Source organism: Amblyomma americanum, chromosome 10, assembly GCF_052857255.1.
Source record: "Amblyomma americanum isolate KBUSLIRL-KWMA chromosome 10, ASM5285725v1, whole genome shotgun sequence".
Lineage (NCBI taxonomy): Eukaryota > Metazoa > Arthropoda > Arachnida > Ixodida > Ixodidae > Amblyomma > Amblyomma americanum.
Window position 1 is genome coordinate 84,505,263 of NC_135506.1, and position 25,995 is coordinate 84,531,257.

The 25,995-nt window shown below is 45.1% G+C and overlaps 2 protein-coding genes across 2 annotated transcripts; both read right to left on the reverse strand.

Moving 5' to 3' along the window:
• Positions 1 to 2,194: 2,194 nt before the first annotated feature.
• LOC144108494 (uncharacterized) lies at positions 2,195 to 8,501 on the reverse strand. The gene is made up of 6 exons (XM_077641714.1): positions 8,249 to 8,501; positions 6,565 to 6,840; positions 5,804 to 6,028; positions 4,982 to 5,140; positions 3,257 to 3,742; positions 2,195 to 2,386 (listed from the first exon to the last, which is right to left on the reverse strand). The coding sequence occupies exons 1-6, from the start codon at positions 8,435 to 8,437 to the stop codon at positions 2,195 to 2,197; spliced, it is 1,527 nt and encodes a 508-aa protein (XP_077497840.1). The 5' UTR covers positions 8,438 to 8,501.
• A 1,415-nt stretch (positions 8,502 to 9,916) lies between these two features.
• On the reverse strand, positions 9,917 to 25,448 carry LOC144108495 (uncharacterized). Its single transcript, XM_077641715.1, has 6 exons — positions 25,271 to 25,448; positions 24,191 to 24,369; positions 18,447 to 18,546; positions 16,609 to 16,739; positions 13,278 to 13,412; positions 9,917 to 10,267 (listed from the first exon to the last, which is right to left on the reverse strand). The coding sequence occupies exons 1-6, from the start codon at positions 25,446 to 25,448 to the stop codon at positions 9,917 to 9,919; spliced, it is 1,074 nt and encodes a 357-aa protein (XP_077497841.1).
• Positions 25,449 to 25,995: the final 547 nt, after the last annotated feature.

The following is a 25,995-nucleotide window of genomic DNA, read 5'->3' on the forward strand; positions in this document are numbered from 1 at the left end:
AAACAGCCATAGGGAGCATTAAATTCCTCATAAAAAATTAGTAATATATTTCTAAGGATCGAATATCTACATCGGCAGCTGCCTGTCGAAGCAGCCTAAATGCAAAAAAACTAAATGTGCTTTCAAATGTCAGCGCCCTTTCAATTATAGTAGGTCAAAATATAGTTAAATTGCACACTGCAAGTAATAGAGCTACTGAATCTTTACTTTCTTCATGATGAGTATCAATTTGTGCATGATCACTAAAAGCTCAAAAAAACCTCAAAACGTGCCTTTAAAAAGCCCAAGGTTTTACGATGCTTTAACACAGACGAGAGAACAACACGCTTTTCGCAGGAGTGGTTCTCATTATGCCGATTGTATTATCTGAGCTATTCTTACTGGGTTCTGGCAGTTGCCCATACAGTTCGAAATTTTGAGCTGAAAATTCCGCCGTCCTGCAAAAGACAGTTAAAGCGTTTTTAACACAGTGGGCTTTGAGATAAATATAAATACCTCTATAACACTTCTGCCTAATTCAATGCGATGTAATCTGATGCGCAAATGTGACAGGCTAACCACCTTCAATTAGGGACAATGGTGCTCTGATAATAGGCGGTCTGCTGTTTGCCGGCAGCTTGGATTGTTTGTGGCAATAATGTTTTTGCATATGAGAGATCATTCGTCTCAACAGGAAAAGTAACATCCACAATTGGTTTCACCAAGTCTTTATATAGTTGAATAATCGAAGCGAAAAATATTGTGGTCAATTAAAGCTCAAACTTGCAGTTTTTAAAATTATACACTTAACATCAAGGCACCTCAACCATATGTCATGAGGAAAGCAATAAAGGAAGCAATTAAAAGGTAAGTGAGATACAGATGGTGGAGCGGGGGCCTACGGATTAATTTCTATCATGCGGGAATAATAAAGGAAACTTGCACTTCACAGAGCGTGGCAGCCTTTAGGATTTCGCTTCCATCGAAGCGCGGTTGACGTGGCCGGGATATTTTCCTCGGTCAACGTGGTCACCAACGCAACGCCGTTAATAGCCATGGCGGCGAGTCGATTGGCAGAACTCATGCAAGATGTATTCTATCGTCTGCCATCGCAAGAAAGCAAAGGCGCCGAAAATGTGTAACTATATGCGGACAGATCAAACTTGGTTGCTTTAGGTTATGAGTGGCGAAAATGAGCAGAATGTGGCTCACTCTAGTCGACACTTTAACGGAGATGAGAAGGCGTGGAAGCAAGTGGAGAAAATGATCAGGGCTACATTCGCCAAAGGAAAAGCCGTGACGCCGAACAACTTCATCTCGCATCCTCCAGCATCATTAGAAGTTTGGTTCCACACATCTCTATAATCGGCCTGAAACAACGGAACGGATCACTATGCATACGATTTATTGCGCCTCACTGTTCGTCATAGTCACACAGACGTGTGTCTACCAACTATCGTTCTATCCGCTCTCCTTCTTTCGGCAGCCGCCACTCTCCGTTCATCAGTTAGTTAAGTTCGTCCTTCTTCCGCCTTGCGGCACTTAGGCTTGACAGGCACACCGCCGTCGGTTAGATTCAGCAAGTCCTCGGCTTCGTTCTCGAATGTCTTCATGGTCGCCATGCATCCGTCCTTGCAGAGGGCTGCTGGCTCGTGACTGCGAACTCCTTTTGTCCCGACTCCGAATGCACGCCTTGCTACATGGATGGCACCGAGGAGACAGGCTAAACATCGCACATGCCCTTCTGCCCGCTTACGTGTTCTAAGGACAGCTATTTTTTGCATATTTTCAGCTTCGCGTCTTATCATGCTACAGACATATTCCGTGGCCTCTCTTTCATCCCCAGATGAGTTTCTGCTTGCTTCCCAAACAAATGAACTGCACACTATGAGTATGTCATGCCCCACAAAGTCACTATCCACTTCCTCCCTTTCCAGCCTCCCCATTAGCATATCAGGTGCTACAGGGGCCGGGCCCACCCCGATATTATTACAAAGGGCACAATTTTCAAAGCGCCTAGTTATTGACACATGTGCATAAGAATCCCTGATTACAAAGGCCTTAAATTTCATTTCCAGATGACCATCAAGTAAGGTCGAGAACTTTCACTAACGGCGGAATAAACCGAAGGTGGTACTTTAAACTCTCGAGAAAGTCCTGAATTATCAGATATCACATTGAAAGCGGCAAAAGTAGGGCGTGCCTGTTCGTCGGATTAGAGCGGGGAGACGCGCATGCCACCCGCCTCTCGACGGCGGCGCCGTAGGAACGCATCATGGGCGATGCGCAGTGCGGGCACCTCCGGGAAGATGTCGTCGCCGGAGGGAAGGCAGCGAGCCCTCTGCGCTGTGTGCTCGCGCCACTCGGCCGGCACCCACGAATCGTTGATCCGGCCGGACGGATCCACCTGCAATCACAGAGGTCGAGGAGCGCAAGTCGGAAGCCCTGTGCCGCCTTGATGTCACTTCATCAACATTCACCTTGAAAAGGTGGCTACAGCAGCCATGCCTCGGAGAAGTCAGTTGCGTGCTTCGTTCCCGACAGTGGAAAGTTTAATTCTATAATGCGGAAAAAGAACGTCCCTGCAAGATGATTACAGACTTACAGACATGCCTTAGGATGAGTTCGATTTCTGCAATGTTACCTCAAAGCTCCAAAAACATGGCGTTCCTAAGAAGGTATAAGACCTTTCTGGCGAGGGAACTTTTTCTGCTTTCGAGCGGATTTTTATGGTCCAGGTATAACGAACTAGCAGGGAAGTTTATTTACCGACTTCGTGAAATTACTCAGGACCCGTGAAAATACCTGCGGTCCGATATGTTGAGATAGGAGTGTTCTTTTGTACAAATGATAAAAGAGCTATTAGCCAAACCATTGTTATGGAGAGTAACATATCGACCAGGCCTGCATTGACGGTATTGAAAGACTGTTTGGCAGGAAAGGGAGGAACCGATTTTTCCAGAAAAAGAAGCGTAAAGCGTGGACTAGTGTGTTTTACTTTCATGGCGTCGTAACTACGTTATAAACGGTACATTAATCTTTGCGCTTAACTATCTGCCTATACTCTTTTCTAATTGTATACTGTATAAAGTGTTGACTCCAGCATCAAATCTTCTGGTGCGCCTCTCCACTTACAAGCGTTTCAACCCAGAACGCCACCTATTTTATGACAGTAATAAAAACATATCCTGGGATACATTTATTATAAGCTCATTATGCAGACATTTTGGTCGTATAGTTCTGCCGATCTGCAAAGCCTGTGCACTGCACCGCTCACCATGAGCCCCGTGCTGTCCACGGCCTTGACCAGCTCCTTGGCGAATGTGAATCCCAGGCCACCGTGTGTCATGGCGGGCGTTCCGTAGAGGTAGAACAGTGGCCTTTGCAGCGCCGCCACGGACACGGACACAACGTTGCGGAGGTAGTCGTAGCGAATCAATGGCATGAGGAAGTTCGCTCGCTGCGCCAGCGCTTGAGCGTATTGCGGTTGCTCTGAGAGCTGCCTCAGGCGCTCATGGCCGTGCACCCAGTAGCGGGCAAGCGACTCCTGTGCGGGAGCGAAGTTGCTGTACATCTCGCTGAGGGCACGCCACTTCAGCAGCGAGTCGGGAGGCCACAGGGACACGCGAAGCTTGTCCAGCTTGCTCTTGGCGGCGGCGGAAGCGTTGGAACTCGACGAATTGCTACCCGAGGCTACTGTGGCGAACCTTTGCCTCGCTGATTCTGTGATGTCCTCCAGAGTGCAATCCACAATCGAGCGGGCCTTTGAAAATATATGCATTTATAAAAATAATCAAAACTATTGCTCCTGAATCAACCCAAAATCCAGGAAACGCACAGTAAGTATGCTAAATTAATTTTTCCTCCCGTCAACTGGTGAGCGTTACAAAAAATTACAGAATATAGCCTTGAATACCTCCTCCCTCCTATAAAACTACTTTGCGCACACATTCCATAATGTCTCCGGTACCGCTTAGCGCGCAGGTAATGTATGAAAAAAATGAGAAACTATGCGCGGTACATGAGAAGACAGTAAATGGTCGGTGGTATTTTGAAAATTAATTGCCACAACAGGTTGTAACAAACGATTCATATGCAAGAAGAAAAGTTGGTTTCCTGTCATTTTAAGAGGTGCAAGAGCTGCACTATTCCACGGCTGAGAGTAATGGTATGACAGCTTTTATTCAGGAAAATGACCGATAGACGCAACCAAGCCTGTAGTTCCTGCCCAATAAAATCTATTTAGGTTAGCATCCAGGATGAATGATGAAAAATACTATGAGTGCGGAGGTAAGTTATCAGAAAAAGAAAAAAAAGCCGAAAATGGTTTCTACTCATGCTTGAAGTATCGATGCTTGCATGGAAAACAGATTTTGTGTTCAACATGGTTGAATCGAAAATCATAATATTGCGATGATATACTGCGCTGCCATTTTAATTCAGGGCATATCAGTTAAGATGTGCCAGAATTTGTACAGTAGTGCGCGCTACGAATGTTCGTCCGCGTAGAGTTTTAAGCAGTCATGCTTAGATGACTTTTAGGAGAATTACAAAGTGTTTGAGATATACTAAACTAATTATGTTTTAAGAACAAGAATAAAACACATATGCACATCTAATTTCATTACGATATCATTAATAATAAAAATGTTCATTTTAATACCCGCATCTCCCCTTAAATGGAAGCGTCGAATTTAAAACACACACCGTTTTGCAGGTTCTTTATTGTGTAAAGCACATTGCAGCTTGGCAGGTGACAGTTTTGTTGTCGCCTAAATTAGCCCTCCCTGCTCCCAGAGTCATTTGCATATCTGATTCATGTAGCCAGTGAGATTACGGATGGTTTCCCGTTCTTTCTCTTAACACTAAACTCCAGCCTACCACCCTATATAAGTGAGCATCGGTCAACAAAAATCATCTCAGGTTATTACACAATCCAAATGTGATTACGGTTGCTGGTTTTAAGCATCTCTGCCTTAAGATACAATATCATGACGCTAACCTTTGACGTGAAGAGTGCTTCCAGGAACAGCAACCTGATCAGCACGCCGTAGGATGCCTCAACCTCGGTGGCACAAAAGACCGGCCGATTGCTGATGCCGCGATCGAATTCGCCGAACTTGTTCTTTAGCAATTCGATGTTTCCAAGTGGGGCGAACACCTGCGGCACAAAAACGGTCCAGCGGCTGCACTCTTCTGTGTCCCAATCTCTTTATAGCACTAGGTGTTGAAACCCCCAGTTTACCCGATATATTGTTGTCCCCGTCAAGAATGAATTTACGTCATCACATAGAAAAGTCACAATGTCACCGGACATAAGCGACAAAGCGACACCAGTAAGGAAATCATACCATGCCATATTTTGCATTTCATACGATGATGCGCCCATCAGCTGCGCAAATTTCGCTGCATGCGACTAGTGTGCCCTTGGCATATTCCCTAATGATGCAAAATGGCCACCATCATTTTCTAGAAGGGCTTGTGAACACGAGTGCGGTGGTGATAGAAGAGTACGTGCTTTTAATGGCTAAGTCAACAAAAGGGCTTTGCAGCTTGCGAAGAGAATATTTCACCTTTCTGCTTGCAGAGGAACAGTTTGAGGTATACATGTCGTTGTGACTATATTACATTTTTACTGACAGAAATACGCCATCCCTCAGGCAAAACGATCTGTAGACCTCTTGTAAAATTATATCCAAACAGATATGTCGCCAGGTGGACGTCAAGTTTGACTGCGTCCTCAAATCATCTCTTTTGACTCCCCGTAAGCCTGCAGACCCGAAAACTTTGCAGCACTGTTGACTCATATCAAGTGACTGAATACCTGCACGAAGAACCACGCGATGTGCCGCGCCACCTCGCGTCGGCTGTACTTGGCGAAGAGCTGGTCGACCGTGGTGAGAAGCGCCGTGTCCTCGACCAGGAGGTGGTCGCCAGCACCGAAATCGGGCCACAACGCCACGTGAGAGCCGATCTCGGACAACCCCTCGGAGGAGTTGATACTCGGCGTCAGGCGTTCGATCTCCGACAGAGGGAATTCAGCCGGAGTCTGCGCAAAGGCCCGTCGGGTCAAGGAAATATTATTTCTTAGGGGTTTTGAGTGTGTAGCTGTGAGCTTGCGTCATGATGCACTGCTGTCGCGTGACATTTGTCTTTTTTGTAATGGTGGTATGATGTTGCGGGTATTGAAATAATCTTACGAAACCATAATTAGAAATAATTAGAAATAGCCATTTGCACGACGTATTAAATGACTACTTTGTACACATACCCTGCATGGGAAACAATAGAAGGGACCATTAGGTAAGTGTCAGCACTGGATGGCCTGAGCAAGCAGCTACAGAAAAAACTTTACATAGATACAGCTACATGACATATAACTACATACATGCGTCGTTTTATGGGCTTAAGACATTAGAAAATTAGCCTAGATAGCTCTGTTTTTTTCATGCCATGATAGTTTTCACAGCATATGTGTTTAAATATTCTTTCGGCTCAAAACCAAGAACATACGAGACGTAGCCGCCTATAAGAATATTAAGAGTTCAGGGTATTCTTTTTGGCCGCTTGCTTTCCTTTTCGTACGTTCAAAATTCTTTCTAAATCACCGGCCTTGTTCTTCCGAATCAGCACCTCCATGAAGCGCCCGAGGATATCCGATTCCATTGCCGCCGTCTTCGCGACTACTTCTTCAGTAGGCTTCGACTCGTTAACGCCAGCAAAGGCCTCGAAGTAGCTCATGTAGTACTTGTAGTAGACGCGCTCAGCTATCAGGCTCTCTTGGAACTTGGACCAGAACACCATTAAGTTCCCCGAGCGAAGCATGAGCGCGTTCCGGTTTCCGCTATGATTCTCCCGCACCTGCAGCATATGAGAGTTTTTAAATTTGGCCCGCGGCAATTGAAACCAAAATTGGCACAGACGTGCAAGCTGGTACGTTTATTTCTGAAGTTTATAACATTTTCGGTTATCTCTAGTAGTTAACCAGTAATCACAGCTCACACCATCGTAAAGTCCTCCCAATGACTAAAACTGCCAGCGAGAAAGAATTTATGACAGCTTCATAAAGCGCACTCGCATGCAATAATGCTATTAGGTATTTTTTTCTACACAATACTGATAGACTTATCTTAAACCGCAGTGTGCACATTTTAATGAGAGCGTTTCATACTTTCAGAATTTTCAGAACTTAACGCAGCTGTGGACACAAAAATCAAGACTTCTATTGCACTCCTGAATGTCTTTGGATTCAGTGAATTCAGTCGTTAAGAGACGTCAAAGTAATCACTGCTAGCAATCGCAGAAAATGGGAAGATGAGGAAAGGGCCCTTAAATCTTATTCTCTGGTTTGCCTCACTTATCGCAACATTTCAATTTGCTTTTGGTCAGAGAAATGTTTCATGGGATCCAGCTGAAGATGCAATTTCTGTTAATAGCGTCAATAAAATGGTGTCAGTTGAATGCACAGCGCAGCACAAGAGAACAGAGAAAACGAGAGCACAGTTGTGGTGCTCCTGTGCCAACAAGCCCTAACTACCATTTTATAAAAATGGTGTTTCTTGATCGTCGGTAAGATACGAATACGGCAGTGCCGGGACCATCACTAGCATGGTTTGCTTAAAATTTTCAGTCACCGCGCACTAAAAAATGTCCCCTCCTGAATTTGTACTGCATATTTCTCTATAATTTTCAATCACGGAAGGGGATATAACTCGTGGATTACAAAAAAAAGTTTCGAAAATTGATATTTCTCTGCCTAGGCAATTTTATTTGCCGAACCCGCCATCCCCCAAAAGTTGCAAATGAGTCCTTAAATGCTTGTCATAGCTAATCGTGCGACTGAAATGGCACAGATTCGTGGTTCATCATTTTTTTTCCACAATTCTTCCGTTCTCTGGTGAAAACCTTACATGACAAAATGCTCCTCTTGCGTTTCATGGTGTCTGCTGTAAGCTTTAATTTTACCAATTCATCAAGTTGAATGCCACATAAGCTGCGGCAGATTAGCAGATTTGACATTGAGCTGCTGGATGCCAGGTCACTGTATGATATCCCGGACGCGGCGGCCCCATATCAAAGTACTCTACGCAATGAACGTTCGTGTTATTTGCAACCCACTTTAAAGAGCGCTCAGCGGTCGACATTTACCCGTTCCCCCCCTGCTTTATCTCTCGTTGCCCACGTGGACCTTGGCGACATTAGACCTGATATGCCACGCACCACTCCAAATGCCCCGTGCTGTCAAGGCCACAATTTGTGAAAACAGCACCTGTACGTGGAACCAGAAATGCGTCTGCCAGTTGAAGGCCAAGTCCAGGAGGATGCCCAATGGACTCGCTCTGGCATCGGGCTCTCCGGGCCACGGGATGCGGCGCTCCCGCATGAACTCCTTGAGGTCCGCCATACCGGTGTCATCAGTGGAACCCATGCGCTCTGCGTCCATGCAGGCTCTGTACATGGCCAGCGCCTTCCTGCCTGTGACTCTCAGTTGGGATCCCTTGCTTAGGAGCGTTTCGAAGCCCTGCAGCGGTGACAAACCGAACGGCGAAAGGGTTAGGGTTCCGCGTGGATACTGCATGAAATATTCTTAACGGATGCTAACTGGACATAGCCCTGAAAATGGCGACAATCTGTTTCATGGTGCTAGCTCACTTTACTAGTACATGTTGTCCTTCAAAGGGCATGCCTGAACATTATAGGTTAAGGACTGAGTACGGTGCATGTTTGATGTCGCATTAAGAAATTTTATTGCCATTTTCTTCGAGACTGCCATGTTATACGCACCAGATATCATTCATACGCACCAGATATCAGTCTACCAGAATTAGCACCACTCGTCCAGGAGGTTATTGTGAGCAATTGAGAGAGACTGAACACCGATTACATCGCTTTGTGCGTTTTCAGGCTCTACAAAATACACGACACTGGAATTTTTTCGCTCTCAGTACTCAGCTAAGCCAAATTTCACTTGTAAAACAACGGCCAATAGCGCATATTGTGCGTAGATCTCAACCGCGTCAGAGAGCGGACGGAAAGTGCACCGCGAATATGCGTGCTTCTGTGTGTGTGTGGATTGTAGGGACCAAGTCTCGCGGTCGCAACTTGTCACAGAACAGCTGTAAGTGGGAAGGGGTTCGGAAAGATGAAGCCGGACAGAAGGATAGCGGAAGTGGGAAGAAGTTGGATGTAGTAGAGCGCGACGACCTTGAAAGAGACACTGAATCCTCTCGCAGCCATTGCCAGCGAGGCCCGCCTGTTAGCAAGTGAAGATAGTTGACGTTGCAGCTGGGCCTTCCAAGAACTTGACAGGCACCAGGTGCCGTTTCCAGGAGTGACGACGAGGAGCAAAACACGGGGGGGGCTCGAGGAACGAGAAGCCTTAGACGAGAAACAGTCTCCAGCACGAAACAAAAGAGAACGTAAACGGGGATCGAGCGGACAACCCGAGCACTGACCGAGAAGTTGTTTTTTTGTTTTGCAATGATACATACATGTAAATCACTTCATTTCCGTATTGGTAACCTGTTATTTTTCAGTAGTCAGGCTCGTCAGAAGGAGTAAAGAGCAACTAAAAAGTGGAACAGAGTGAACAGTCTCTGCGATCCGGCTTTACAGCCTTAGCCGTGAGAATCTTCCAGGAGTGGTCATGATATGGAACTCCGCGAGGGATGATTCGTGTAGTAGGGTGTCAGGAAGAGTGTCATCATGCTTAAGTTTTGCCCGCGGCATTGCTGAAATATTTTTGAGTCTCAATTTGCGGAAGTTTAAAGCAGTTCATTTTCTTCGCTGTCAGAAACGTTCATTGAAATTTGTCGACTATCAAGCCGACAATAGCTTTCCAATGGTCACACTCTTAAGTGATAAAAAAAGCCTATGAGACGCTCAAAAACGTTACAACTTGCAAGAATATGCGTTTTAAAGAGATAAGAGACCGCGTTCATGCACGTGCCTTGAACCACGTTTCAATGGCGTAACTTGTGGTTGCCGTGGCGTAGCTCACAAACTGTTTGGACGGGCTCCATGCCGAGCATGCGTAAGCACTGAAGTCGTGGCACGGATCCACGCTGCCGTTAATGTTTCGGCGCAGGAGTTGTTCGTGGATCACGCAGTCCTCGGTTCGGCAGATCTTCTGCGCTGTCACAATGGCATTGCGGTAACGCGCGAACATGGACAGCACCAACAAAAACGCCACAAATACACCTGCGCCGAGTGCGAACGCCAACCAGGCGCCGTGCGCCTTCAGGTAAAACTGCCAGACGTGAGGGGACGTCTGGGTCGTGGGCCCCATCTGCGGAGAGGATAGACAACACACGTGGCATCAACTTGATACCTGGCACAAATACAATTTTTGTAAAATGTAAAGGCTAATGTAATTGCTTGTGTGCCGTACTGTGTGATCCTGAACTCACCGCCACCCGTCTAAGTCACTTGAATCTTGAAACTCAGAAAATCACACCTCATGGGCGCTAGATTACCAACAATACATGAATTAGAGGAAAAGCCCCTGTTATCTTCAGACTTGACAAATACTGCACCTTCCACGGTTACAGAAGGTAGTACTATGGAATCACTTTTAGGTGTTTGCAGCGTAAACTTCAGCATCCACAAGTTGCAGGTATACGATTGGAGCGTAAACATCAGCATCCACAAGTTGCAGGTATACAATTGGAGCGTAAACATCAGCATCCACAAGTTGCAGGTATTCAATGTGCCGACTAGACGCCATGGTGGCTCAGTAGTTATGGTGCTCGGCTGCTAACCCGAATTACGCGTGTTCTAACCCAGCCGCGGTGGTCGCATTTCAGTGGAGGCGAAATGCTGGAGTTCCGTGTGCTGTAAGATGTCAGAGCTTTTTAAAGAAAACCAGGTGGCCGGAAATTATCCAGCAGTCTTTACGACGTCCCTCAGCCCCAGAAGCTTTGGGACGTTAACCCCATAAAAGCAAACAAATTTGAATTAGAGAAAACCTAGCTCCAAAACCATGCAAATCACAAAGACGAACGACGACGAGACACAAGCGCTATACTCACAACACAATTTTTACTGAAGCCAGGATGCAGCTTATGTAGGGTGAAGCTTCAAAGGGAGAGAAAGGTGACATGGAGGAGAAAGTGAACAAAGGCAACATCGCCTCGCAGAAACGGGAAACAGCCAAAAATCACGAAAGAAAAAGAAAAATTACATAATAACTGAATCTAAAAAGTTAAACTCTAAGGCAAAAGAAAAGAGAAAGAAGGAGTACAGATGTACCTGCAGCCAAATTTCTTTATGTAGAAAGCCTCCAGGCTGACACGCGAAGTCTTATCTTCGTCTCATTTAAACACGCCTCACACCAGTCGTAGCTCATTACGTGCGCCACAAAATATGCGTTCTTATCTTTTAAGTCTGAAAAATGTCGGGCATGGTCCCCCAAACGATAGTTGATGCAGTGGCCAGTCTGACCGACATAAAACTTCCCACAAATCAAGGAGACAGCGTACACCACTCTTACCGAACACTCGATAAACGGAGTGTCGTGCTTTATCTGGCAACCCCGCTTTCTAGAGTTTCGGATTCGGGGGCACAACTTTTCCGGCTTGTTAGGAGCCGAAAATACGGCTCTCACGGCATACCTGTTGGCCACATTCCTCACGTTGTGCGAGGTCTTGTGTACATAAGGCACAACAAGCGGCTTCTGTGTCCTGAAACGATCTTCTCCGGTATTTCTTCGGGTTCCGTGCTTAAGTTTTTGAAGGAGGGTCTCGCAAACAGTAACCAACACAGAGCAAGGGAACCCAGCCACCGAAAATCGGCTCATCTTATTGTGACAGCTATCTTGCAACTGATGCGGGAACGATTTCTTGAGAGAAGACTCTAGGCAATGTGACGTTATTGCTATTTTTACAGTCTTGGAAGACTGTAAAGACTGTGGCAATTTTTTGTGGGCTTTTAGGGCTGTCTGGAGACCGTCTCATAATACGGAGGTCGAGATCTCAAGCGCAATTGCGGCCATATAACTTTCCTAATCATAAATGTTTCGGAAAAGTTTTTTTTGCCTAAACGTGCTGCAACTCAACGAACGACATGTAATGCGCTTTCGTGCCCTACCTATGCAATGCAGAACTCAATCAAAACCGACCAGTCTGGGCAAGAGGAACTTGAAAATAATTGCTTTCTTCGTACCTTAAAAACTCTTGTAGGCGCCTATACAAGTGGTGCACTCGCAAAAAAATGTATGTGTGTGTGCCTTTTGTGAGCCTATTAGCGAGCAAATTAGACGGCATGGCAGAATTCAGCTCCATCAAGAGCACTGAGCCAAGCCTTTAAGTTACGCTCTCTGGTCGTCTCATAGGTTTCTGAACGATGATTTTGGATTAATATCATTGAAGTGGTCAACAAAAAGGAGATTTTTTGTGCCAGTCTTGTTTGAGTAACTTTGAATGCAAAATAAAACAGACCCGATGAAGTCGCATTTACATAGGGGAGCTGACCACCAGTTTGCTCATCTGTAAACTTAGCGCTAATCTACTACAACACAGAACTGGCAGGAGAGAATTCTCTTCATTTAAAGACTACCTCTCTTCTTTGCATTCTTATTCGTTCAAGCAAAATTTGTTCGATTTGTTGTGTTCATAGCGCTGTTTAACCGCAAGCTCTAGTGATGAGCCTTTTGTAATATAATGGTACTTTAATATTGGCTACATGGGCTATGCGGTGTCCCCATAAAAAAGAGCTCAAAATTATTTTATACAATTGTGTTAACGTGCCCAGACGATGCCACAGCACACAGACCGTATGGCATTTTGCCTCAATCGAAATGGGGCCACTGCGGCTGGCTGATCCTTCGGGAGAACGGGATGATTTGAGGGCCTGCCTTTACATATTTATTGCGGAGGTAGAGGGAAGTACACATTTTGATATATGGCCCTCGTTTCTCTTTGCCTTGTAATTTATTTAGAGACAAATTCATGTGCGAAGCTTTACGTGATTGCAATGAGGCATTGCTCCAGAGTTCTTTCGACTAATGTGCTGAAATGAGCTGACTGACAGCTCGATTGGCTAGTAGGACCACTCACATATGACCAAAGGAGGACTGTAAATGATACCAACAAATCCCAGGTACACTGGAACGCCACCACTTAATCCCAGATAGACGGAAACGACACCGCTGAATTCCAGCCAGACTGGAACGACACCCCTGAACCCCAGCTGGACGGAAACGACACCGCTGAATTCCAGCCAGACTGGAACGACAGCACTGAACCCCAGCTGGGCTGGAACGACACCGCTGAATCCAAGCTTTAGAAGATATTCGTTACCATTTCTCGAAGCTTGCAGGTGGTCTGCCACAAGGCCTGGGCTTCCTTCACTTCTTCCTCGGGAAGGAGGCAGACTGAGAGATCTTCATCCTTGGCGGCAGGCTCCGCTTGCGGCATGGGAACATGAGAAGTTCCCTGCGAGAAAAACACGTTGGACAACGTTGCACGAAAGGTGGTATCCTCCTCCTTAGCTATTACCGCGCCCACTTCCTCCTGAGTACACGTGTGGCATGAATGCCAGCAATGCCACGTGAGGTTGCTTCCAAGTTTTCTCGCAAATATCATCAAAAGGTAAGAAGTTTGCTTGCGCCAGGTTTCATTTTTAAGACATTTGCCTAAACTGTTGGCGAATTTAATAAGCATGCTTCTTGTTATATTGTATATACATATGTTTCGTATTTTCTATTTTGGTTATTACAACTACAGAAATTTCCTTTGTCATGAGTGCTGTTTTGGGCATATTGTGAAAACTGTTGTACCAAAATTGTTTTTCTTAGAAAGTGAGTCGTGTAGTTGCAAACGCTTAAAAAGCTCTGTATCAGACCACGCATAAACTTGGAAGCGTGTAGCGTAATTACAGAATTTTCCAGACATGTCCGGCTCAAAGGTACCATTAGGTCTCCTCTTGAGGGGCGCATTGGGAACGAATGGATTACGCGCGACATGCATTGCAAAGAAGGTCAGTGCGCGGCTTGGCATTCATAGATTTGCTGCGGTCCCTTGTCTTTCGTAATGTCGGGCAGGGGGGGCGGGGGGGAGAGAAGGACTGCACCGAAATGCTGCGTAGCCATCGATAGTGCGAACGCACCCATCGAATCTGCAGCTTCCATGCGTTTCGAAGGGCCGCGGGCACAGAAAGTTTCGCCCATATGGTGGAGTGTTTTCTTTATTTGCGCCTGGAGTTCCGGAGAGGCCTTTGCTTGATTTTTTTGCGCTGATTTCGTTCGGAAAACAATTTTTGCAAAAGCTTTTTCACCAGCGCCATCTATCGTCGGAAACGAAAGAACAGAGACCATGCGTCTAGGCGTAAGACCACTCGGCCATTACCACCGTTCAAGCTATGTGTTCTGACTGACATTCGCGAAGGGAGCCAAGGGGTCAGTGTGCGCTGCCTAGCTGAATACAATATGCCTAGCTGAATACAGAGTGGCAGGTCCAGCTCCCGAGGAACATGCCAGTAGCCGTGCGCAGAAGCTGTACAATTCACCAACGACCGTATAATGATCTACGCCTTCTCAGCGGAACATTTCATGATTACTGCGACTCTCTACGGACAGACAGAGTGCAGATCTTTATGGTAGATAAAAACGAAGGCAGTCGAACGGTAGTAACCATAAAACAACGTAGCTGCAGTATTTGTTCATATATTTGGGTTCTTCTTGCCACATGACACCGTTCGCATCGAGTTTCTTTGTTTTTTTTTGTGAATTTTAAAACAAAAGTTGCAGGCAGAACGCAGAACTCAAATTCGGCTGTTGAATGGAAGTGTAAAGGGAGAATTAGCTGATCGCTGCGCCACCCTCAGGAGATCTAGGTGAGTTAGAATTCGATGACACACCTTCATCATACTAAAGAATTTTGTACATTTTTGGCCTCACAAACTATATTGCTCTGTCGTGCCCACATTTAGACGACTAAATAAACTTTGTTCAAACCGGACGGATGCGGTATGAGTATGATTCCATATGACCAATCAACATCTGAAGCTGATTTTCGTACAACCCTCGCAAGAAATGCTTAAATTGAAGGTTATATGTTGCTGTCCAGATATGAATTACTCCGCACGTTCCCTACAAGACATGCCCACTGCAACAAAAGGAATGACGACACGCACGGCGAATCGACGGGAATACTTTTGGCTTTATTACGATAAACCTCGCAACTCTAGCATTTTCAGGCAAGAGAAAAGGCGCAAACTTCAGAGAAACGTAAAATGCTTCACAATTCTGCCAATTTACACACCTGAACGTGCCTGATAATAATCAGCATAGTGCAGTTTGTTCAACGGGAAAGAAAATTTTTAGCCTTTAAGGGTCAGATTTTTTGGAGGTCTTACCCGCGTCCATTTTTTTGGGGTGTGTCAAAGACTTCTCATAAAAAAATTGCAGAACAAGGCATGTTTTTGTGCCAAGGCTATATTGCGAGCTGTATGAAGCACGCTGTTGCGACAACATTAAGGTTGATATTGAATAGCAAAGTTTTTAAAGCAAGCTAAAATAGAGCTACAAAAGGGCTTTAGCATTTTTATTTCATGTAAATGCGTTCAATAGTGGAAATGCGTTCTTGGAGTACTTCCGTTAAAAGCACGAACGCGGCCGTCACGGAACCATATGCAACGTCACTTTTGCGAGACTTGCTGGTATAACTTAAAACTTATGAGAGTAGCAGAGATTTCGTCAACAAAGTTGAAGCAGCCAACAGAAAATTCCTTTAAACCTAAAACGTCACACGCAAACCTACGACTTTTGTTTCACGCAACTTCAAAGTTTGAACATGTAATCAAGCCGGATTGCCAGGGGCAGCTGTAAAGTTGTGGCCACGGTGACAGGTGGACAGGTGGTGAAGTGAAAGGGCCTATCATTCCTGACGCCTCACGGTCAACTAAATTGTCGACCCGACGTGATGAAACATGCTAGTTGAGCAAGAGCGCCAACTTGGAACGCTTAGGCCTCATTTATAGAACTAGAAAAAGAACACGATGGATCCAACTAGCTTGTTCAGTTTGGTTTGGTCTATTGCGGTTTAATATATTGGAAAGCGACGCAGTCTATGAGGGACGCCTTAGTGAAAGGCTCCAGAAATTTCGTCCGCCTGAGGTTCCTTAATGTGCGTTGACATCGTGCAGTACATGGGCGTCTAGAATTTCACCTCCATCGAAATTCGACTACCGCAGCCGGCATCGAACCCGTATCTTTCGGGTCAGCAGTCAGCAATTAGTAATTTCTGCCTTTACTCACTGTCATTGATTGCTTCGACAACGAGTGCCGCAAAGACGACACCGTGGCAGCTCGTTCTGCTAATGGACGAAACTACTGGTCACCTGCTAGAGCAGATAATGGCGTCTTAGCCACTGTGGCTACATTGGGGTGAATAGAATGAACTGGGCGTCTTGCTGGCCGGCGCCGGACGACCTGCTCATCTTACACCACCTTTCTGGCCGAACTATCTAACTGATGTACGAGCCTCGATCGGCCTGCCTGCTATAGAAGACAGCAACGAATTTGAAACTGCGCTTTGTTCGCCCTTACAACGGCGGCTGGAAATAAAATTTGAGTCTAGTTACCAACACGCGCGGCATGTTTTACGCCAACTATTTGTCGTTAACGCGTACCTTTGACCGAAGCCCAAAAAACGATACGACCCCTTCGAAGGCCCTCAGGGTTGACGACGGGGTGGGTGCTGGGCGGACAGAGGGTGCCTCCGGTGGTGTACTGGGTGCGCTGTTCTTGGCTGGACTTGGCGCTGCGTTCATTGAGAAGGAAAATGGTGTCGCTGTCGTTGGTGGAGCTATGCACACAGCACCTCAGACTCATGACTCTAACGAATTCCCTCAGCCGAAGCGCTTTTGTATTCAGCTGTAAGGACGTCGAACTTGTCTAGTTCGCAAGCACTCATACTCTGGTATATCAGCTCAAAAAAGACGGACACCGAAAGGAGAAGACAACCAGAGCTCTACATTGTGCTTATCATTTCTCGATGTACGTGTTTTTCGAGCAGGTTTGACCCGAGCTTCAAAAAATCGTGCACTCAGCAGGGCATATGGTGCTCTTCTCATGTATACTATAAGAATGTGAACCGGCGTACGATATGTGGTCTTAATGTATATGTGTTTAGACTCAGGTATGCAGCCTCAAGGAAGCACAGAAGAAACGAAATGGAGAAACTCCTAAGCACTCTGCTCCGCTGTAGCATTAGCATGCAATTGATTAATTCAATCCCCTACCGATGGGGATATGCGAAATGTTGCAGAAACACTGTCGGCTATGCGTTTCTCGGCATGTGTCGCCCCGATCAATCTTACAATGTACAGTCGAATACAAAAGTATCTGGAACACATGTACCTCAAACAAAGTCGATAGGTCTAATGTTAGCCGGCGGTTGGAGACCAGGCTTGTGAAGATGAGAGAACAAAACTTCGTTCTTTAAAAATGTCCACAATCTCGTCTCCAACCGCCAGCTAATAGTAGAGATATCAGTTTTGTTTGAGAAACACGTCGTTCAGGGACTTTTCTTCCGGACTGTATTAGTTCGTTATGATGGCAAATGTTCCGACGTGCACAACCTTCAAATTCATCAAGCAAGCTGCACTCATACGTATTCCCGATGTCCTGGGACTAAAAGTTACCACGTTAAACTAGTCTCATCCGTGCCATTGTAAAGTTTTAAATAAGTAGGATTACTCTCTTCGTACCCTGCATAGCGATGGGCGGAGCCACTGTGCCTGAAATAATCAATCAATCAATCAATCAATCAATCAATCAATCAATAATTTTTATTTCTTCCTCATAAAAAGATTAGCGGAGGACGAGGAGGGCTCGAAGAAAAAGTGGAAGTTTCCACTTGACGAGCTTCGAAGAGAACTCGGAGTGTGCGTGGGCACGTTTTTGGGCACCAGCTCTAGTACCGCACGGGCACCGGCTTACGCTGGGCACTCGAAAACCCCTACGAATTTGCGGACACTTTCAGGATCTGGAATATGGGACCAAAAAACTGCTGGCGCAACCAGGAGAACATGATGCTGATGTGCTTATTTTCGCTTTGTTCACTGAACGCAGAGTTAAAGAATCATCCTATCTGCGATATTTTACTCACTTCATGTTTGGAATTCTTTTCTGAAACCACGTTTCTTGAACGTCAACATCTTACCTGAATATATTAACAAAATTTCTAATGATTATGTCAAGGTAATGTAAGCGGTTTATTAATATCAAGAGCGGCTGCCCAAAGTCAGCGTATTTGAATAAGTTATTTTATGTTCAGCATTGTAACTTCCTATGCACATCACGCAAGCAAAATTTAGAGTGTCATAGTAAACAAACATGACAAATGTAAACCAAACAGAGGTGGCAGCATGGATTGGTGTTGAAAGAGGCGCACCGGTGCACGAAAAGTAACCGTGTATGATATCTCTGGTAGCCCTCCAGTCTGTGTATATACGAGTAGGTTTACCTTTATGTTCCTTTTCCGAGTGTTCGGATTTCGCCGGCCCCCGCACGATGGTCCTGAGGATGTTCGATCCTGGTGTCGCCGTGCCCTTGAAGAGTGCTGCCTGCGAGACAAGCATGTTTGTACCTGGTTGCAATAAATGTGCCATTTGGATTTTGATGCAAGAGAAATGCAAAAAAGCCTCTGAGTGCACATTAAAGAAACCCATGAGCTTGGAATTATTGCGATTCTTTGTCTCCCACCATCTGCATGCATCTTTTTAGGCAATAAATATTAAATACCTGGACATAACTGCAATCGTCACAGCCGCTGAATTTATTATTTTCATCTCAAGTACCGATAAGCACTTGGAGACAACAGAAATCTGAAATCAAAATCATTTAATTAACTTCACCTAGAAACGATGAAAGACGATTGCATTCGCTCGTCTATGGGAACACGGAAAACGCTTACAGCTTTGTTCATAGTAAACGTCGGCCCTTGGATCTTTGTGGCGATTGATGGGCGTTGAATTGAACTCAACTAATTCACTTTTTGCAACGAAAAAGACTCCTTCATTATATCATGATTAGCCAAAGGCACTCAATTTACATCGGCATTTTTAACGTATAAATTAGAAAGCATGATAAGAAACCACCCAAAATAAAAGACAGTACCCATAAGAAACTGGATTTTTGTCTGAGCTGTTTGGCTCATTGCTACAACTGATTAATCCCACACGAAGCAAGGAGCTGACGAGAAAAAAAACACAGCCTCCTCCTTATTTCACTCTTAATATGTTCTAGCCTAACAAAATAAGAATTTTGTGTAGTACCCCGTGAATACAAAGAAAATACGGCCACAGCATATTCTATGAACTAACAAAAAACATGCACGTTATCGCTGAAAAAATTGGAATAAAAATGCAACATTTGTTTCCAGTGTCTCCAGTCGAACCAGCGACGTCAAAACCGAAAGCACTTCTTGATAACCATTCCATAGTTTAGACCTTAAGCACAAAAGCGCCGTGGACATGGCAAATGTTGCAACGAAACTCCTTGCATCTGTGGAAACATACTGATTTTTTGCACCGGAACGATCGCTTGTATGGAGCACAGATGAACTTGACACACAGATTGCTAGATGGCATGGGGACATGTCTCCTGTTTCGCGTGCGCGCTGTTGTGGTGCGCAGCAGGGGAACTGGCGCGTACCGTCACCTACACCGTTTGCCTCTTACCTCGAGCCCCAATCGTCCATCCAGTGTTGATCCCTACTCGGTCGGCGTGTACAGCTGGCGTGTACAGAGCGTCAGAGCTATTTGCGGATGCGATACTCCGGCTCGTGCAACGCGCTGAAGAGTAGAGGTATCGGTATAAGCTTTCTTAAAGGTCTCTAGGGTTTGGCGTCCGCTGGTGTAGTAAGGGTTGCGAGAGGCGAATCAGGCTTTAGCGGGACGAAAAGTGCACAGACAAAAATATTGGAGGGGACATTTAAGCTTCGCCATAGGGGCAAATGTTGCGATAACATAATGGGTAAATTTCCATGTATGAAAAGGTCATTTTCTACTTTACATTCATAGATCCTTAGGAGCCCTGATACCCCTCCTGGCAAAGTGGTGCAGTGGTTAAGCGGCGCGCCACTGTTCTACGATGGCAGTTGTTCCCAGCGGTTGGCCTTTTGTAGTCCAGGTTGCTATTCGGGAGCGACCAATCATTCTCTTATCTCAGACCTGCCATGGTGTGCAGTTTGCTCAGTATCCGACGGTCAGGTTGTAATGACGCCGCAAGATGACGTGACTTACGCGGCCCATCTGCCTCCTAGTTTACAATCTGGGGACCACACGCCAGAACCATGCTCGCTATTTTTCCCTCACGACACCAACGCCAACAACGGATCTTCTGGAGAACGGGCCACCACAAGTGACCGAAGGCACGAAAGAGGGAATTGAGATGCGCGGTGCAGCGAAATCGTGAAAACAGGGAGGACGAGGCTGGCTGTTTTCTTTCTCGGTAGAGCCACCGCGGTGGCTGAGTGGTTACGGCGCTCGGCTGCCCGCCCGAAAGACGCGGGTTCGATCCCGGCCGCGGTGGTCGAATTTCGATGAATGCGAAATTCTAGAGCCCCGTGTGCTGTTCGATGTCAATGCACGTTAAAGAACGTCAGGTCGTCGAAATTTCAGGAGACCTTCGCTACGGCGTTTCTCATAGCCCGAGTCGCTTTGGGACATTAAACCCCCATAAACCAAACCAATTTTTCTCGGTGATGAGAGGAGTGGAGGTGAGACTAGGTGGAAGGGGGATATGAAGAAATACTTTCAGGAGTGATCGACTTAACTTGATATCAATGCTTATAGTGCTTTACTCACATTTTAATACTCAAGCTTTGTCGGAGATAATAAATACAATACCATTCTTACACTGCCACCTATCTACACTGTCTCGCATCAGAGTAGTCGGTTGCATCTCTTTGAAGCAGTAAGCGTCGGTCAAACAATCACATAAAAAAATTGATAACGCTGCTGCTCTTGACAAGCAGGCCCTCAGAACTTGTGTTTCTAGTCACGCAAGGCTGTAGCGAAAGGCTGTAGCTGCTGACAACCCCTGGAATAGATAATCTCAACGGCCTGCTAATGTCCTTGGCGTTTTCTTGCGCGAAGGAGCACCTAGTATTAGCCTTCTCTCGTAATAAGAAAGCCGCACTTGTAGCAATTTCGTTTCGAGCATACAGCGCTGTTTTTTTTCCATTGCGAGAATATCTACATTTCTCTATATGGTGCTAATCAACTGGAAGAAATCAGCAGACTTTGCAAGGACTCTACTCCTCCGTGGCGGTGGCCTGCTCACGAACCGAAAAAAGAAAGCGCCACGCCCCTACAAAGTGAAACGGTAAATAACAAGACCTCAGAGATCCTTTTTTCAAATCAGCCTTTAAGTAAAAGGAATGTACTGTTAAAAAAATGTTGTTGTTAAAAAGCTAAAAAAGAGTATTATGAACAGCTGTTCTCAGACATGCGCAATGAACTGAAACTGATGTGGGATGTTGTGAATAAAATAGCAAGTAGAAAGTCAAGTATCAGGTCACGAACAACGTATCTGGACAAAAGCCAAGTAACAAGCAAGACCGATAGTTTCCTGCAAGCTGGATCTTGTGCTTGAAGAGCAGGTATTGAAAGTGTGGCTCATGCAATCGATATCACCCCTGTGACTAGCACTATTTTCATGGAGCCCGCAGATAACGCAGAGATACGGAATTTAATAGACAAACTGAAAATTAGTGCCTCGCCCCGACCTGACGGAAATCGGCCGGTGCCGATTAAGTGTGTCTCAAACGAGATAAGTGAAGTTCTAGCTTATATTCTTAACTTGTCAATATCTTCAGGAATTTTTCCGGAGGTCTTAAGAACTGCACGAGTGACACCAATCCACAAAGGCGGCGCGAAGGATCTAGTCTCAAATTACCGACCAATAGCTGACCTAAATATATTCTCAAAGCTTTTTGAAAGAGTGATATTTGACAGGCTGTGGTCATTTTTGGTTAAACACGATGTGATCTCAGACTGCCAATATGGCTTTCAAAAACATAAGTCGGCCGATCAAGCCCTTCTTAGTATTAAAGATAAACGAATCGCAAACATTGAAAAACAACGCGTTACACTCGGACTTTTTTTACACTTAAGAAAGGCTTTCGACTCAATTGATCATAAAGTGCTATTACAAAAATTACAAATCTACGGGATACGCGGCATTGCTGGTGATTTAATAAGAAGTTATTTAACGAATCGAAGCCAATTTCTGCAGGTAAACTCTATTTCTTCTGACATTTTGCCTTTAACAAAAGGTGTACCTCAGGGGTTAAAACTGGGCCCACTATTGTTCCTTATATACGTAAATGACTTTGTAAGAATACCTGACCCACCAGACATGGCAATGTATGCCGATGATATAGCAATGTATTTTTTACACCCAGTGACATTTCCGAACTTGCTTTCAGCGCAAATTTTTATCTAAATCGTCTGTCAGAATGGCTGAGCGAAAACAGCCTCGAACTCAATACAGCAAAAACAACATACATTTTATTCAGGCCTCGTAACAAAAACATGCATAGTGACAATAAATTATATTTAATGACACGGAAATTAAACGCGTTAAGTAACAAAAATTCTTAGGTGTATGGCTTGATGAACATTTATCGTGGAGTTCACATATAAGCAGGTTATGCAATGATCTTTCAAAATCCGTAGGTATTATTAAAAGAATAGACCAGCTAATTCCTCTTTGGCTGAAACAACAGTTATACAATGCCCTTTTTTATTCAAAGCTCTGCTATGGGATCTTGGTATGGGGAAAAACAACAACAACGAACTACAAGCTAATTCTTTTACAAATACGCATTCTTTGTATATATAGCAATTACAATGGTCGTTACGCATATCTAGAAACCGCTCCATTATTCCTGTGTTATTCACTTCTTCGCGCAGACACAATTTATTATAAGAAGCTTCTGCTTAGAGTACACAGATTATTCTCTAAAACATTCAATACAGATACATCTCGGCACCTTCTACGGTGAAACATCTGATACAAGCCGAAAACAACAACAAATTATGGGAAGCAAACTTTTTTATATCAGTCAACTGAAATATTAAACAAGGTTGAGGAACTGTTAGACTTTAGCGCTCTATTAGGCACTTTCAAAAATGCGCTAACCGCATTGCTACTAGCCGATGTTGTTTTCTTTTCTTGACCAATGTCATTCTGTTCCATTTCTGCTTGTTTGTATATACATACATCCCGTCAGAAAATGAATATATACAGTGCAGTTTTGATATGTGTGCATTGTGGCTGCGTAGTGCGTATTACAAGTGTAATATGTTTGTACTTGTGTAAATTCTGTACTTTTGTCTTTTATATGTATTTCCTTCTTTTATCACTGCTGTCGAAACTGTTTGCTGTAGGAGACTTGGACCTTTCGTCCGGTCATTGGTACCTTTAGTGCCAATCTCCACTCGCTATGGCGAGGAAATAAAGTTCATTCAATACTTTCAATAACAGCCAGCATAAGGCGTTCCTGTATTATCCTTTTTTTCTTTCGTTGCCTAAATAAATAAGCTTCGTAAGTGCAACAATCCTCCGTTATTAAAACCTAGTCGTCTGTTGAAAAGATCAACTTCAATTGGTCTTCAAACTTTCAACGGGAGATGGAGAAAACTTTTTGTATTCGTTTCTTGGAGCAGGAAATTGCTCATGATGAACTGAACGAGCAGCTTTCGGATTCTCGTAGTTATTAGTTATTCTGCATTTTCAAAGATCAATATTAGAAACTTTTTTTTACAATATTCCTTTAGCATACCGCTACGCACGCGAGATGAAATTTTTTTAAGTAGCACAGCAAGCGAAGTGTCACAGTAACGCGTCCCCAATTAACTGGGATTCCTTTGCAACGTTCGATTCATTTTCTACACACACTGAGCAGCCACCGCGTTGTTGCCTAAAGAAGATTTGATGTCTGTAGAATAAAAAAACCCACGCCCAACTTTCGGTAACTGGTAAACGTAAGGAGTCCATGGTCATCCATGACAACAGATTGCAACGCAAAACATAAAAAACAACCCAAAGACAGGCTAAGGCACAAGTTGTCAGGAGTCAGCGTTCTTGTCTCAACTTGTCTAAGTTCTATTCTTTTATGTTGTAATAAAATTCTTCGTCAACTCTCGGTGCAGACTGAAGATGATTACAAACTTAAGCAAAAAAGAAGGTAGATCTCACGTAAGTCTTTCTAGGACTCTGCTCAGCCGCGGGATGTTCAGCCACAGGTGCCGATGTTGGGACAAGCGCCTGTCCTGAAGTTGAGCCGTGCCCCAACCCTGACCCCGAACTCTTCGAAGCCTCCGCTGCCACGGCCGGGAGAACTGGACTCGGTGAGGCCTCTTTCCACGCACCGGTGCCTGCGAAAAAAGCCTGTAAACAAAGAACTCCTCCCGAAAAGGAACAGCATTCTTTAATTCTATAGAGCAAATAGACTTTGAAAGCAGTCAAATTAGATTTAATTGATTGCCGAGGCTTTTTAATTTAGCGAACTCTGCCGGTGTTCCACACGAAAAAGGCTGAACAAGTTTGGCCTTATACGAAGCAGCCTCTTTATTTTGTCGATCAAACTGGAAAGATGGTCACACTATTGCAGTTTCGTTGAATGCATGAAAGGCTATCTGATGGAGTGCCTAGCAGCTGCCTACTAAGCCTTCCATGGTGTACCGCCACGAATATACTTTTCTCTGCGTGCTAACCTAGAACAACCGCTGCCGCAGTCTGACACTCCATCTTACAGAATGAATGTCATTTAAAAGGCGTTCTTGCTGTATGATTACTAATGGTACTGCTTAAAAAGTATATGCGCCCTGCACGTTCCACGGCGAAGTCACCAGCGTAGATCTCCGTTGCGCTCGCGACCTATTCAACGTGAAGTTTGAAACGGGCCCTCCGTTACTCTCGTTAATATTTCTTTCGTGTAGCATTCCTTCGTAAAGCCCCGCATGGTCTATAGTGCGCCCAGAGATGTCGTCCTCATGAGATGCAGGCGAAATGCAACACAGTTATGGGCGCCATCCATGCCGAAATTCCTCGAAGATTTCGGAATGCCTGGCAGCTTGTAGTGTACTTTACGACCCGTATAAACCTCGAGGGTTCAATGAGACCGAGAAGGCTATACCGACGGTAAATTGGGCCCAACACCTCAGTAACTCCAGTCGCAAGAATCATGAGTTAAGTAAAAAGAAATAGATTAATCCTCTGTATGGTAAACCTGCAGGATTGCGAAACTCGGTCGAATCTGCTCCATGCTACACTCACTCGGTTCACGGTGTACAGCTGTTGGTGAGCGGGGCTCGGTAGGCCTGGACAGCTTGGACTTGGCCTTCTTCCGTGGGCTCATTTCCGAGCTTCCCGCGTCAGATCTCTTGGTCCCTGATGAGCCTGTACGCTTGGGGCTCTTCAGGGAAGGTGCACCTGTCTTCCCGACGGAATTCATTCTGTATGTTTGGCCTCGTAATAAAGAAACTTGCCCTGTGGACGGGTGCTGCTCGTTAGAGGCTGCTTCTTCTTCTTATCACGTGATTGGCGAGGGCTCGTGACGCCCTCATTTTTCTCTTGCTTCGAAACACGTGAAACTAACTCGCGCACATTTTTTCAAAGAAACTAATTACTAATAGTGTGTGGTTTTTTGATTACGTAAACCAAACAGCACAAGATTTTTGGTTAAATCTGCTTTTGGTACAACCCAAGAAACCTGCCCTGAAACTACTGGCGCGAATTCTCTAGCCGAGAATATATCGGGAAATTTCGCTCGGGGGTAGGCCGGACTGGCGTCGTGAGGCGCGCCAAAAAGGATGATGCTGGTCATTGCCTCACAAGGAATTCTCTTTGCTTCTACGTAGGAGTTCTGCCCCTGAATAGCGATCAGAGAGACTGGCCTTTGTTCCTATCATGCGGCGCAACTTTTCCTGAAAATGAAAAACCTCAACAGAGAAGCCCTACCCAGAGGCTTGATATCTTGATCATTCACACCAGAAAAGAAT

What these genes read in the sequence shown, in the direction of transcription:
- LOC144108494 (XM_077641714.1), bottom strand. Translation starts at nt 8,437, where the DNA reads ATGTACAGAGCCTGCATGGACGCAGAGCGCATGGGTTCCACTGATGAC. An exon ending in ATTTCTGGTTCCACGTACAG is followed by an intron (nt 6,841 to 8,248) that starts GTGCTGTTTTCA and finishes CATATGCTGCAG; the next exon opens with GTGCGGGAGAATCATAGCGG. An exon ending in TCGCGTGGTTCTTCGTGCAG is followed by an intron (nt 5,141 to 5,803) that starts GTATTCAGTCAC and finishes TTTGTGCCGCAG; the next exon opens with GTGTTCGCCCCACTTGGAAA.
- LOC144108495 (XM_077641715.1), bottom strand. Translation starts at nt 25,448, where the DNA reads ATGAATTCCGTCGGGAAGACAGGTGCACCTTCCCTGAAGAGCCCCAAG. An exon ending in CTCGGAAAAGGAACATAAAG is followed by an intron (nt 16,740 to 18,446) that starts GTAAACCTACTC and finishes CAATGAACGCAG; the next exon opens with CGCCAAGTCCAGCCAAGAAC. An exon ending in CCTGCAAGCTTCGAGAAATG is followed by an intron (nt 10,268 to 13,277) that starts GTAACGAATATC and finishes TCCTCTCCGCAG; the next exon opens with ATGGGGCCCACGACCCAGAC.